General features: G+C 45.0%; 1 protein-coding gene across 2 annotated transcripts in view; it reads left to right on the top strand.

Moving 5' to 3' along the window:
• The window catches only part of ME3 (malic enzyme 3), a 165,872-nt gene that overhangs the window by 79,846 nt on the left and 71,822 nt on the right, over positions 1–14,204 (top strand). For both annotated transcript variants that reach the window (XM_075919399.2, XM_075919400.2), the window contains exons 2-3: positions 1,830–1,963; positions 3,822–3,971. In XM_075919399.2, the coding sequence (XP_075775514.2) occupies positions 1,830–1,963; positions 3,822–3,971 (284 nt within the window). The remainder of the gene's footprint in view (positions 1–1,829; positions 1,964–3,821; positions 3,972–14,204) is intronic.

Here is a 14,204-nt window from a genome sequence, read left to right on the forward strand (position 1 = left end):
AGTGCCTGATGGAATAGTACTCTGCACCCACTTCTAGTTGGCTGGTGCAGAGGGGATCAGAGGAGGTGGCCTCTTATGGAAAATGCAATAGACAATGGCAGAAAATAATAATCTTTCTTTGCTTCCCAACCATTACTTGGATTTAATAGAAATTTATTATTTTTATTTAATTATTGCATGTATACGGTAGCATCTATGTGCCCTAATCAGGGATCAGGACCCATTCTGTGCTATGCTTCCTAAGCATTGGCCCATGGCTCCCCATAACAGCAAAATCATTGGTTCTGCCACTCAAGCAGTCTCTGGATTTCATGGGACTCGGTTATATTGTAAAATACGGAACTTTTGAAAGACGCTGCAGATTAAGGCCTTGAAGAGTGCTGAACATCTACCTCTGGGTTTGATTTGTAATGGTGTTGTGGGTGCTCAGTACGCTGTATTGAAAAATTTTTCTGGACTGATATCCATCTGTTACAATGAGCCATTTTCCATATCTTTTTAAAAATGGATCGGAATGCGTGCTGATTGGTTTTAGCTCTTTTAGGAAGTAGATGCTACCTTAATTGCTATTTACATCAACACAAGAAAATTACCAATGCAGTATGGCTCTTAGGCAGAACTCTTGAATCTCAAAAATAAAACAAAAAGTCCCAGTGGATCAAAGCTTTTGATCTGAGGCATTATCTGATTCCAAATACACTGTATGCTGTATTAATTCAGTGCATAGTTTTGCCAAGGAGTTCTTTGCATAGACCTACTTTCAGGCCTTCTAATAAGCTCACTGAAGCAATGCTCCCATTTTTATTCCCACCCTTTCCATAGACTCTTCGGGTACGTCTAGACTACAGGGTTTTGTCGACAGAAGTTTTGTCGACAGATACTGTCGACAAAGCTTCTGTCGACAAAGAGCGTCTAGACTACATTCAGTTCTGTCGACAAAGCAGCTTGCTTTGTCGACAAAACCCTGTAGTCTAGACACAACCCTACATGCAATAACACCTTCTGTCGACAGAACTCTGTCAACAGAAGGCGTTATGCCTCGTAAAATGAGGTTTACCAGCGTCGACAAAACAGCTGAGTTCTGTCGACGTTATGTCGTCAGAACTCAGCGGTAGTGTAGACGCAGGTATAGTTTTGTCCAAAGTAGGAATTTGTCCAAAGTAGGAATAAGACCCTCCGGAAAAGGGCACTTTTTCCGGAGGATCGGGGCCAGTGTAGACGCTCTTTTCCGGCTTTTTTAAAAGTCGGAAAAAAGCGGCGGACATTTTTATTTAAATGCCGCGGGGGATATTTAAATCCCCCGCGCATTTACCTACTACGACTCATGAAATTTACATGCCCCTTCCGGAAAAGGGGCCAGTGTAGACGTAGCCTTATAGTATCTGTGAGAAAAATACACTTTTCTTCCTGTGTTAGTTGGGAAATATCAGGCATGTTTTTTGGGGTAATTTTTGGGGGGGGGGGCTGCTCTCAGAAGATTGTAATCTCTTTCCACTGTTTTAGAATGCATTTTCTGCATATCCAGATGGCGCGCATTACTATATAAACAGGGGCCAGAGGTACATTAGAACAGAGAAATAGTCTATCCATGTCCTAGCTTCAAGTCCGTCCAACATCAGCTTCTTCAAAGGAGTGTGCCAGACACATGTAGTTGTGGAAGAGCTCACCTCTGGTATTAGGGTTTCTATTTTTATTTCTGTTTCATTGTCTACTTCTTTTTTATTTTCAGTCGTTCTAAGCTATTTATTTGAAGAGGGGTCACTGTGGCTGGTAAGAACAGACTGAGATATAGTCCATTGTTTAAATATGCCTTTGTCTTTCCTTCCTAGGGCATGGCCTTTACACTTGAAGAGAGGCTACAACTTGGAATTCATGGTCTGCTTCCTCCATGCTTCTTGAGCCAAGAGGTTCAAGTTCTCCGTGTCATGAAAAGCTATGAGACCAAATCCAGTGATCTAGACAAGTATGTTGAAAAAGTCTTCTTCACTTTCATTTTTTGGCTGGGATTGTGGATTTTATGACCCACATGGAGATGGGAGGATCTCCCTGTTTTAAGCCTGCCAAGTTCAGAGCTCTTGTTCAGAATCACTCTTCCAGCTTCTGTTAACTAGCAGAGTTTGCCAGTTGTGTCTTTTCTAGCCTGCTCATTGTCTCCTCTGTTCACTCCAGTTATCTCCCACAGTACATATGGCCCTACACACCACATGAGCACCACCACAGTGGTTCACTTAACTCTACCCATCTATCAGCATGTTCAGTAAAATGCCTTATGGAAGAACAAAAAGAATGTGCCTGCTGATACGTGACATATTAAAATCCTATGCAGTGCTAAACACTTGCTTCTGCTTCTATTCCTAACCCACCATCACATTCAATATTGCTCAGAAGTAAGGTTAAGATGTGGTCACAGATATTTTTAGTAAAAGTCACAGACGATAAACAAAAGTTCACAGAAGCCCATGACCTGTCTTGAACACTGACTCTGTGGGAGGGGCTGATAGCTCTTCCAGCTCCACCACTGTGGCAGGAGCTGATAGTTCTTCCAACACCACCACTGCAGGCAGTGAGGCTGTAGCTGAAAAAGTCAGAGGCTCATTAAGGTAATGGAATCTGTGACCTCTGAGACAAAATTTCATCCTTACCCATAAGGGTTACTGTGGGAAAATGTTACGTGATTCCTTTCCACAGTGGCTGTGTGTTTTGCCTTTACTTCTGTACTGTTGCTGGCCTGGCAACTGAGAAATTCAAACAAATTGTACCCTGCTCACCTGCTTAGCACCTCTGCTGCATTTTATCACAAATGTATCACAGACGTAGGCACCAGTCTTGCACTGTGTGGCATGCAGGCAGACTGTGAAAACTGTGAGGAGCCCAGCAGTTTGCCCACATGCTACACATTGCAGGATTAGGCCCTGAACATGGAGTACTGCTGAGCTTGCACATTTCCATTATAAGTGTGTCATTTCCAGTGGCTTAGAATTTTTCAGACTTTCAGTTTTGTTGCTGAAATTTGACAAATTTATTCTTATCCAGGGAATCATTTTCAGGAAAGAAAAGAGATATTTTGACACTTAATTTATTAGCAAATCCTACATCCTACACCAAAAATAATATGGGCTCATCTAAGACTATGTCATAATGCATATGCACTGGTGGACAAAGTTTGGGTTACAGAGATGCCCTTACTTCTTATTATCTAATTTTTTAAATTATTATTATTTTAGTGCTTCTGTTGTGATATGTAATTTAACTGTCCAGGATTTTTAACACTAATATCCTTCCAGACTCTTTCTAGGGGGATAGGCTGATGGGGGTATGTAAGATTTGAAGGCCGATGTATGTTACAGACTGTGGGTGGATGGACAGGAGTTGAGGGTAAGTTGGAGCATTTTAGGAATATGAATCTATTGCAGTTTGCATATGTGTAGTCCTTAAAATTTGAATGGCATCCAGACCACTTGGTAGATTAATTCTAGCACCAGCCTTCATAGCCATGCCTTCAGCATTCTTTTCTGATCCTCCTCATTAGAGAGGTTTGTTCTACAAATCCAGATCCAGAGGATACTGCAGGTTTTGATTTTCTGAAGAACTGAACATGCACTTCTCCTGTCGAAGGCAACAGGGCTACAGATGCTGAATATTGCAAACTTGAGCTGCTTATCCAGAGACTAGTACTTGGTCCTTGCGGGAGTGTCCTACATTCTTAGCGAGTGAGATGTTATGAATCTAGATACCGTTGACTTCTTCCGTCGTGCACAGCATTGGTGGAATTGTCCACACCCAGGTTCTTTGATGTGTCTGGTTTTTTTTTTCTTTTTAAGATACATTATTCTTATGACACTGCAAGACAGAAACGAGAAGCTTTTCTACCGAGTGCTGACCTCAGACATTGAGAGATTCATGCCTATAGTTTACACGCCCACTGTCGGTCTGGCCTGTCAGCAGTATGGTCTAGCTTTCAGAAGGCCTCGGTGAGTAAACTGACCATTTTTTCCTTTCTTTAAGTGGACATCAGTGTGCCTTTGTGTTGAGCACCCCTATTTCTGGGGGTGGCCCAGCAAAAATAAAATGTGATTCTTAAACAAAAGACGGGCAATCCAACAACTTTAGGAGGGGTGTGTGTGCGTGTGCACATGTGTGCGTACATGAGTACAGAGGGTGGTTTGTTCTGAAATGGTATTGTACAGTCTGTGTAACTTAGCTACAGATGTAACTTGAAGCGAGACCCTTCGCCTCCCGCCCTCCTTTCGCATCTGCTCTCTCCATAGTATTGGTCTTCTTTTGGCAGTACCACCTTTGAGGAACATTTGGGTTTTAAAAACCTGTTGGTGACTCAGAGAACCTGCACGGTTTCATACGCTCTGTAAGATTTCACAGCAAAATGCATTTTAGGGGGAAATATTCTGCCTGATTCCTTGCAATAATTGAGCTTTTAAAAATAAATCTTTCTGACTAGATAATGCTCTAATTAGAGTGGTTCACTGTGTGGGTGTTAGTGCTTTCCTGAAAGTTCAGTCGTGAAGATTTATTTTTCCTATAAAGTGTCATATTTTTCCATTCTTCAAATATATCACTAGGCTAAAAACATAAGCCCTTACTATAAAGACTTGCAGTACAAGCCTATCATCATCTAATAAAGGAATGGAATAATAATAATAATTATAGGGTGTGTCTGGACTGGCAAGATTTTGCACAAAAGCAGCTGCTTTTGCGCAAAAACTTGCCAGCTGTCTACACTGGCCGCTTGAATTTGCACAAGAGCACTGACTTTGTAGTGTACAAAATCAGTGCTTCTTGCGCAAATACTTTCACGCTCCCGCTCGGGAAAAAGCCCTCTTGCGCAAGAATACTTGCGCAAGAGGGCCAGTGTAGACAGGGAAGAACTGTTTGGCGCAAAAAAGCCCCGATGGCTAAAATGGCGATTGTGGCTTTCTTGCACAAAATCGCATCTAGACTGGCCATGGATGCTTTTGCGCAAAAGCACTTTTTGTGCAAAAGCATCCGTGCCAATCTAGACGCGCTTTTGCGGAAATACTTTTAATGGAAAAACTTTCTAGATGCAGACACATAGTGCTTTCTATTTTCACCCTTACTGCACTACCTCTCATGGCAGTGAAGAGTATAAGCCTCAGTTGCAGGTGGGGAAACTGAGTCACTGGGAAAGTCTACACTGAATCTGAGAGTGATTCTCCCAGCCTGGATCTGCAGACTCATGCTAGCAGGCTTGTACTATGGCTCTGAAAATAATGTACAGACAGTGCAGTATAGGCTGGCGCTTGTGCTCTTGACACCTGCAGGGAGAGGGAAACTGCCCAGCCACAAGCCCTGCTACCACAAGTCTGTGAATCCTGGCTGGAATATTCACTTCTGTATGAGGAAGGCCTTGAGAGAGCCTGAAGATCTTTTCCACAAACATTGAAAAATAATCAATTTGGGATAAGATTGTTTTGTGCTTGTGTAACCCTTTTGCCAGGTTGAGCCAGCAGCCGCCAGGGCCAGCTTCAATATCTATCAATCTAAACATAGAACCAACTCGGGCTCCCCACCCAGCAACCTGGGAAATTCACACAGCACCGGAGTGTCTCTGAGAGGCAATGCTTCCCCACTCACAAGCACAGAGTCTGAGTGTAGGAAAGGAAAGAAACATTTAATAAAAGGAAGGAGGGAAGTTAGCATTAACTAGCGGGAAATACTGCAGAGTTCCATAAACATAAACCATGAGTAAGAGACCCACCCCTGGCAGGTTGGGCAGTGTCCTTTCAATCTCAGGCTCGTAAATCCAGCAACCCAAAAGTCCCCCTTCTCATGTCCACCCTTCTCTTCACCCCCTCTCAGTTTCCGTTGTGTTCAGAGGTACATCTGCAGAGTTCACCTCCCACCCTGGATGAGGGGGGTAGGCAGGCAAAGAGGCATTGTACTAGCTCTGCTGGCCACTCATCATGCCTCTGCACACCGTCCTGTTGGCTGTCAGTCACCATCTGCTGGATCCACTTCTTGGCCGTGACTTCTTCACTTCAGTCTCTTAGTCTTTCCAGCTCTTTTGCAGGCTGGACAGAAACACTGCCCCACCTCAAGTGATTTCAACTCCAATCGAGCTATTTAAAAATAACAAAGGGGGCTCCTCGTGAAGCCCTCTCTGTTTTTTGAACAGTGGAGAGAAGCAGGTTGAACCAATATTACAGCAGACCCTTGAGGGCATCCAGTCTGCTGATTAGGAATCTGCCCTCCCCTCTTACTTTCACTGGGCTCTGACATTTGAGCCCTTAGCCAACTGAGGCTCTTTAAACAGCAAGTGGCTGCTCCTTTGGGATAGGTTAAGCACAGTCTTTCTGTATTCCCACAATAATTACAAACATTGGTGACCATATTTCACTTTCCCTGCATTCAGTACTAGCATAATTTGTGATCCAGACCCAGCCAAGTTGATTACACTGAGCAAAATACTGCTCCAGCATCTGACTATCTAGCAAATCTAAGCAAAACAGGAGCAACCTGTATTTACATAAGCACGCCAGGGTCTCTTCTCCCCTCCCCGCTAGCTGACAGGGAAACAATCATTCAGACCCTGCTTACACTTATGATGCCATGCAGAAATGTAAGGCAGTGGAGTTCCCAGCTCGCTGCTTGATGCGTGAGCAGGCAGGTTGAGGTGGGGGCATGGGCAGTCTGGAATGGAGGCGCAGGGAGGCTAAGCCTCCTCAAACCTCATGCTGCTGGGCCAATTTGGGGTCCTGGCCAATTTGGGGATCCCTGGAACCAGGGGGTGTCTCTGGGCTTAGAGCTGTGCTGCTGCAGCCCGCAGCTGGAAGGGCAGGGTCTCTGGTCTCATAGCTCTGGAAGGGCCAACCTCTCTACCCTCCCCTGCCCCAGCTGGGACTACAGGGTGGGAGGGAAGCTGAGAGCAGCGAGTGGGATGTGACTTTGGCAGGAAAAGGCCAGGCCTCAGTTGGAAGAGGCAGAGCAGGGGGCTAGCCTCCACAAGGGGAAGCTTTACCTGCCACCCCTGGGAGGGGAGACCGTTAGTTTCCATGAGCCTCAAACTCCCTGGCCAGCGTTGCTGTGCCAGTATGCAGTAAAGAAGGTGAAGACATTTGTGCCAACAGATTGCTTCCACCTCCCTGCCCTGAAAAACAGAGGAGTGGGAGAAGGGCCTGTTTGTGCTGCCCCCTACATGTGACAAGAGATAAGTCTCTGGCATAATCTACCCTTAAAAATTGGATTGACTTAGCCACCCCACTCAGAGCTATGGAAAATGTGCTCTGAGTGTAGTACAGGTTGGAACTGCCTAGTCTGGCACCCTCAGAACCTGACTGGTCCCGGATGAGGGATTGTGCTGGACCAGGGGAGGTCATATCTAGCCCCCTGCTACCACTCTCCTCCCCGCCCCCAGCACTGGATGGGCCACCAGCCTCCCAGTTGGCTCCCTCTGCTTCCACTAGCCCTGCCGCCCTGCCAGTCCCATCCCCCCCTTTCCCTGCTAAGCCAGGCAGCACAGCTCCCAGCCCCGTGAGGCAGCCCACCTGGAGTGCGCTGGTCTCCCGGTTGCACTGACCAGCCCAGCTGATGTGCACCAGCCTACGGCCCTGCTGGGCAACCCTTCTGTCACACGCTGGGCTCTCTATCCCGCAGTCCAACTGCCACGTGCCAGCTACAGCCCCGTCAGGCAGTCCAGCTGGGTCACGCCTGGCAGCCCAGCTGTGTGGAGACCAGCTGCCAGCTCTTGTCCGGCAACATCTGTGGTCCTTCCAGATGTTGCTGGACAAAAGAGTCCCAGTTTACAGAGGTTCAACCTGTAGTTAGGTCAATCTTACCTCTGGTATAGACATGGCTAGGTCAATGGGAGAATTGTTCTGTTGCCTTTGGAGAAAAAAAACCCTTCCAACAACATAGGAAGCATCTACACCCTGATGCTACAACTAATATGCCAGTGTTCTGTAGCCATATCCTCAACCTAGTTTTGAGGGATTAGGGAAAGATCCTAAAGTAATCCTCCTCCCCAATCTCTCTAACTTGCAGCACTCTGAGACAATGACTGTTGTACTATTCACAGCACCTTTTCACCAGCCAAGGTTAGAATTGGGAGCTCCTGACCTTCAGGCCCATGCTCAGACTGGTAAACTACTCTGCCTGCATCTTTGATCTGATTAATTTAAAGTCTACATAACATACCGCAAGGTCAAACCATGTCTTTGACTTCTCCTCAATTTTGTTCCCAATCCCCTTGTTATCTCAGGCTACGCTACACTGCCAGCTTTCTGCGGAAGAGGATATGCAAATTGCGTTCACATTTGCATATCTACTTCCAATTCTTTTTGCAAAAGAGGTTTTGTCGATAAAAAGCCCCATGTAGACAGGGCCATTTGTCAGAAAAAAACCCTCTTTCATAAGGTCCTGTAAACCTTGATTTTTGAGGAATAAGTGATCTTGCGAAAGAGGTTTTTTTTTCCAACAAATGGCCCCATCTACACTGGGCTTTTTATTGGCAAAACCTCTTCTGCAAAAAGAATCGGAAGAAGATATGCAAATGGGAGCACGATTTGCATATCCTGTTCCACAAAAAAAAAGGCATTGTGGCTGTATCCTTATCAGAGAAAGGAGCAGTGTTTTACCTCACATGAGACTTTGTGCCGTTGTTGTTTTGGAGAAATTTCCTTCCTGAAACTCATTTTTAAAAACCCTCATTATTTTGCCCTTGTGGTTAGAACGTCTGGTGTTCCATTGCAAAGAGGCTCTGTTGTCAAAGTGAGGCAAGGAATCGTTGTGGATTCCAACCCATGGCTTCTGCAGAAAAGGGCAAACCATAGCACCCTGACTGCAGTTGACTTTTTAATTTACGAAGGTTACTCTTTCTCTTCTGATATACTGCACGCTGCAGTTTTCAGTTTTTATTTTGATAAAGGTTGTTTTCCCAAATCATATTTACATGTAGCCATTCTTCCAAGAAGAAAAAAATCTGTTTTATTATTTAAAGTGATGAGATTCATATGAGAAACATTCATTTTTTGTTGTTCTTATTTGGATCAGATTATAATTGTGTGGTAGTAAAAATGTCCTGTGGAGCAATGGAGTTAGATTGAAGGGGTATTTGGCTCAGTGCTGCATGCCATTTCTCCTTTGAAATCATTGAGACCAGCAGAATTTGATGGGAGCGGGGGAATTAAGGTTTAACTCTTGCAAAGAATTTGAGTTGCTACCACTTGCAGTACTGTTCTGCTGAACTGTGCAAGTAAACTGAAATGGTATATCTGAGAAGAATGAAGCTCTCTAGGATCACGGGCAAGTTTTAGTCTTGCCCTGTCTCAAAGCCATGCTGATAAAAGCCCAATTATGCTGGATAAGACATATTATTAGGATGCCTGAATATTGACTCCCTCAGAAAAAAAACTGATGCCTCCAGAAAAAAAATGGAATCAAAGCCACCTCAGAAAGTGCTACCAGGACAATCTCAGGAATAGCACATGCTTCAGTGCAATAAAACTGGATGTTCTTGGGAAGGCTGCATTAAATAGAGGAGCATGGTGCCACTCAGAGTTTTCCAAGCCTTCAAAGAGGACAGAAATAATTGATGCTCACCAATGCCTTTGTCTGTCTGGTAAGCTCATGAACATGTATGTCATGCTTTGGACTTCAGAGTCACTCCAGAATCCACAGCTCAGGAGAAAGTACATTGAAACAAGGCGTAGAAAAAAAGATGATCCAGCAGGGGACATGTGACCTGGACAAGATTCTACACAGTAGTAGTGCGACCTGTCCCAGGCAGTGCTCTTGCTGCCTGCACTCTTTCTCCCCACCACAGACAATTGGCTCCGTCCATCTGGGGATGAGCCTCAAGACACCAGAGATGTGCTGCCCCCTGAAAGCCAAGATCTTTTGTGACTTTGGATCCTGATGTCAGCCCTCTGGCAGGCCAGCCACAGTCCTGCCCTGCTGCATTGGACCAATTCCTGCCCTGCATCGGCAGAATCCAATTTCCAGCCAGAAATCTAGGCCAGGGCTGAACAGTCAGATGCCCTGAAGAGAACTTCGGCAATTATTATTTGTTATTATTGCTGGCAGACCACTTACCATCCTAAAGATTGGGAAGAGTCTCACGGAGAAAAAGTCACACAAACGTACATTTAAAAAGTGATCAGGACTTGTCTGGGAAATGAACAATAAGCAACTACTCCCACAGCATCTGCACCAGCCAGACCAACAAGGCCCAGGCTTCTGTGTGCTGTTGGCAGGCTGGCCAATCCGAGGGGGAGAAACAGGAAGACTCGTGAAGATATGTTTGCAGAACTCACAGCTGAGTCAGAGGAAAACCAGGCTGTCTGAGAGGTGGAGACTGTATAGGAGGACCTAGCAGGAGAGTCAGATGCAGCCGCTGCCCAGAAAATTGTGGTAGGAGCCAAGGACAATATTGCACTGACCAAGGAAAACATGGTAGTAGTAGCTAAGGCCATCATCACCATAGCAAAGGAGAGCATGGGAAACAACAGAGAAATGCAGAAGCAGCTCATCGACATTGAGCCAGAATGCCCTCCTGCAAAACATGCTCCTTTTAGACTAGCAGGCCCTCCTGTCCTGTACTTTGGGATCCAGCTTTGTCCTTCAGCCTCTGGGCAATGCTGAATCCTAGGACCAGCAGCAACCCCTAGCTGTCAGATCCCCACAGCTCCCCACAACTTCCGTTCATCTCTCTGACCCAACATCTGGACTCTGGGAACACTTGAACCAGGGAGTTCAGCTCTTTTGAGCCCTGCATTGTCCCAGCCACTTTTGAGCCATGGCACCCAACCCCAGAAGCCATACGGACAAGAGAACCAGAGGCAAGATGTATACTTGCCTGTGACTTCATGCCCTCCCTGCCTCCCCCCAAAACTGTTATATTTAGACTGTTCTTGTTATTGGACTTTGCTTTCTGTTTGTGCTGTTGCATTCATTAAAGGATTTTGTATAAATGGTTATTGTGCAGACTGGTGACGTGTTTTCAGATACAAAGATATGATTTTTCCAGAGGTGTCATTAAAACTTTTTTATTATTTTTATTGTTATTTTGTAATAAAAACCATTCACCGTATAGCCATTGTGAATCATCACTGCAACTAACACAGAAAATCCTATAAATAAGGAGGGAATAATGTAGGGGGGGTGCAAAAGCACACAGGGAATGCTAAACTTAAACCACACACATACAATACCTTAGTGTTCGCATTGTCTGTATCCCAACGCAACCCCCACAGACTAGCATATTCAACCATAAGACTCAAAATATGAACAATAGGCATTCCTTATAGTATTCCCCCAATTGTTTGTGTTTCCCTATGGGATGCCTTGCTGATTGCTCAAACCTCCAGGCAAGTTTCCACACTTCAGCCTCCCACCCATCTGTAAGGCTTTCCCCTTGTTCACACAAATCTTACGCATAACACAACATGCAGTTATAATGATTGGAATATTTTTTTCTGCTGCTTTAAACCAATTATATAAACAATGCCCTTTCAAACAGCCCATTGTAAGTGTCACTACGTTCTCCAACTACTGTGGTGGTTGAGCCTTCCCAAAAGGGAAGGGCAGAGCCCCCACCCCCTCCATGGCCTTGCTCCTGTCCCTACTCCATCTCTTCCCTCTGCACCTGCCTGGGATGAGGGGGCCCAAGAGCAACCCCCTGCCGCCATCCCCTGGGACCTTACCCACAGCAGGTGAAGAGTCTGTGGCTCCCCATAGCTGCATGAGTATCTCTTACCACAACCTAGCTCCAACAGGAGGACAGCCCTTGGAGACACAGCCAGATCATGGTAAGAGCCACCTGGGCAACTGTGGGAAGCTGCAGACCTTCCATTCACCCTGGGCTGGAGACATGGGCTGGGGGCTGCTCTGATTAGGGAGGCTCAAAGGAGCAGCTTGAGGTCAAGCAAGGGTTGATCAGGGCTAGGCGATGCAAGAGAATGCCTTTGCTGGCTAAGGGAAAGGTGCCAGCTAAAAAAAATTGTGGCTACGTATCTGGGTGGAAGGAGATGCAATCAAGATGGCAGGACAAGTGGGACATCAGGGATGTAGCAGAAGAGATTTCTCTGTGAAGGAAATAAAGGCGGGAGGGCTTTGGCTATGGAGGAGAGGGTTAGGGAAACCACAGCAGGGAGCAGAGCTCTTGTCACATGGCATGAGTATTGTTAGTCAAGAATTTGGGCCAAGAGGGCAAGGAAGAGCAGTGGGAGAAAGGCTGATAGGGAAACTGAAAATAAAAGAGATGCCATGGGTTGAGGTTTCAAGAACCTCTCAGGAAAGAGAATCAGAGCTGTTAATTAAGCCCAAGTGACTGTTTGTGCTTCTTAATGTCAGGAGAAATTACTGTGGGATAAGTACCATGCCAGGGTGTATAACAAGCAATAATGGGATGAAAGCGAAAGGAAAAAGAGAATTTGATTATTGTGAGGTAAGATCTGTTAGGCTGTGGAACATTCTCTCAAGGGAAGTCGTGGGTGCACCAGGGTTTGGGGAGGCTTTTCTAAGTAGAACCAAACAAAACATTAGAAAACGTAAGTGTAGGAAACAATTTTGTGCCCGCCAAGGCGATAGTAGTTAGGCCATACTAGCTCTTTTCCATCTATGCGTGGGGTGAATAGATGAAAATGTTTTAACATTAATGCCGTAGTTCTGACATGTAATGCTGTATTGCTGATGTGCAGAGTCCTGAAGATAAACTGCTAAGCATAGTCTCTAGCAAGCAATACACATCTTAGGCATGTGACTTTTGAAAACATAGCCATTAGTGTTTGTGTATCTGATACATGCAATTTAAAATGGAGATAAGGACAGTTTAATAAATATATCCCCTTAGGCAGGATTGGATGTGCCAGATCAGTCTTCATTTAGCTGAAGGCAAATTGCCCTGATACTGTATCAGTATTTTTCTTTCCTTTTTTGTGCTCTTTGTCACACTTAGTCCAAGTTCTTCACGTATCCATGGGGCCCCCTGCAGTGCATTCTAAAAGTGTAAGTGTGGGTCACAGTGGAATTTTCTCAGCATGAGGAGGAAATACAATCAGGCTGGGATTTAGTTTAACTTCCCCAAGCAAACTTGATCTTGCCTTAACCTTCACATTAGCACGTAAAATGAATAAAGGGTGTGTGCTTCCCGGGTTTAATAGATGAAGTCCAATTTTGATATAGTGTACTGCTGCTTACGACAGTGCATACAGTACACTATGCACTGCTTGTGTCCCTTTGCAATGCTTAATGCGGGTACACTGGTATATTCTTCCCCTCTTTGATTCTCAATTGCCTAGATGTTATCTGGTGTCTATCATGCTGTGAGAGCTGGGATTGGAGGTCACAAGTGCAGAACAGGTTAAGGAATGAACTCTGCTTTCTATCTGACTTTGAACCTGTGGTTCATTCTGCACGTCAAGTGCGGGCCGTGTATAAGAGTCTATTCTTGCAGCTGATTGGATGGTAGATGGGATCCCTACTGTCTTGCCAGAAGCATGACTCTGATCCATCCACACCTATGTATTTACATAGTACGGCAGAATACTCACTTAATGGCCTAATATTTTCACAGATTAGCACTGATGATGAACCATTGAGAGCTGTGGTTGCTTCAAACATGCAAAAACCCAGGCTGTAAATCTTCAGAACTGCACAGATTTTAACCACACATTGACTTTAATAGGAGCTCTGTGGCTGAATTTTCCTACAGTCCTTTAAAATACAAGGGTCATTCCCAGAGTTATATTTAAAAATACGGCAATTGCTGAAAATTGAGGCTGAATAAAGTCTTCAATTGAGTCTTGAAACCCCAGGGGAACTGTACTATTGAATATCATAGTATGAAGCATTCCACTGGGATTGGCAAAGGGTACGCGAAGAGCACTTAGTAGCAGGGCCTACTCATGAGAGAGATTAGGCCTGAATAATGATAGAAATGTAACCGTGTTAGTCTGGTGTAGCTGAAGCAAAAAACAGGACTATGTAGCACTTTAAAGACTAACAAGATGGTTTAGTAGAAGATGAGCTTTCATGGGCCAGACCCACTTCCTCAGATCAAATAGTGGAAGAAAATTGGCACGATTTGGTATATATGGTTGTGCCAATTTTCTTCCACTATTTGATCTGAGGAAGTGGGTCTGGTCCACGAAAGCTCACCACCTAATAAACCATCTTGTTAGTCTTTAAAGTGCTACATAGTCCTGTTTTTTGCTTAGGCCCGAATAAGTGCA

The sequence above is a fragment of the Pelodiscus sinensis genome, chromosome 1 (genome assembly GCF_052426305.1).
Source record: "Pelodiscus sinensis isolate ZL-2025 chromosome 1, ASM5242630v1, whole genome shotgun sequence".
NCBI lineage: Eukaryota > Metazoa > Chordata > Testudines > Trionychidae > Pelodiscus > Pelodiscus sinensis.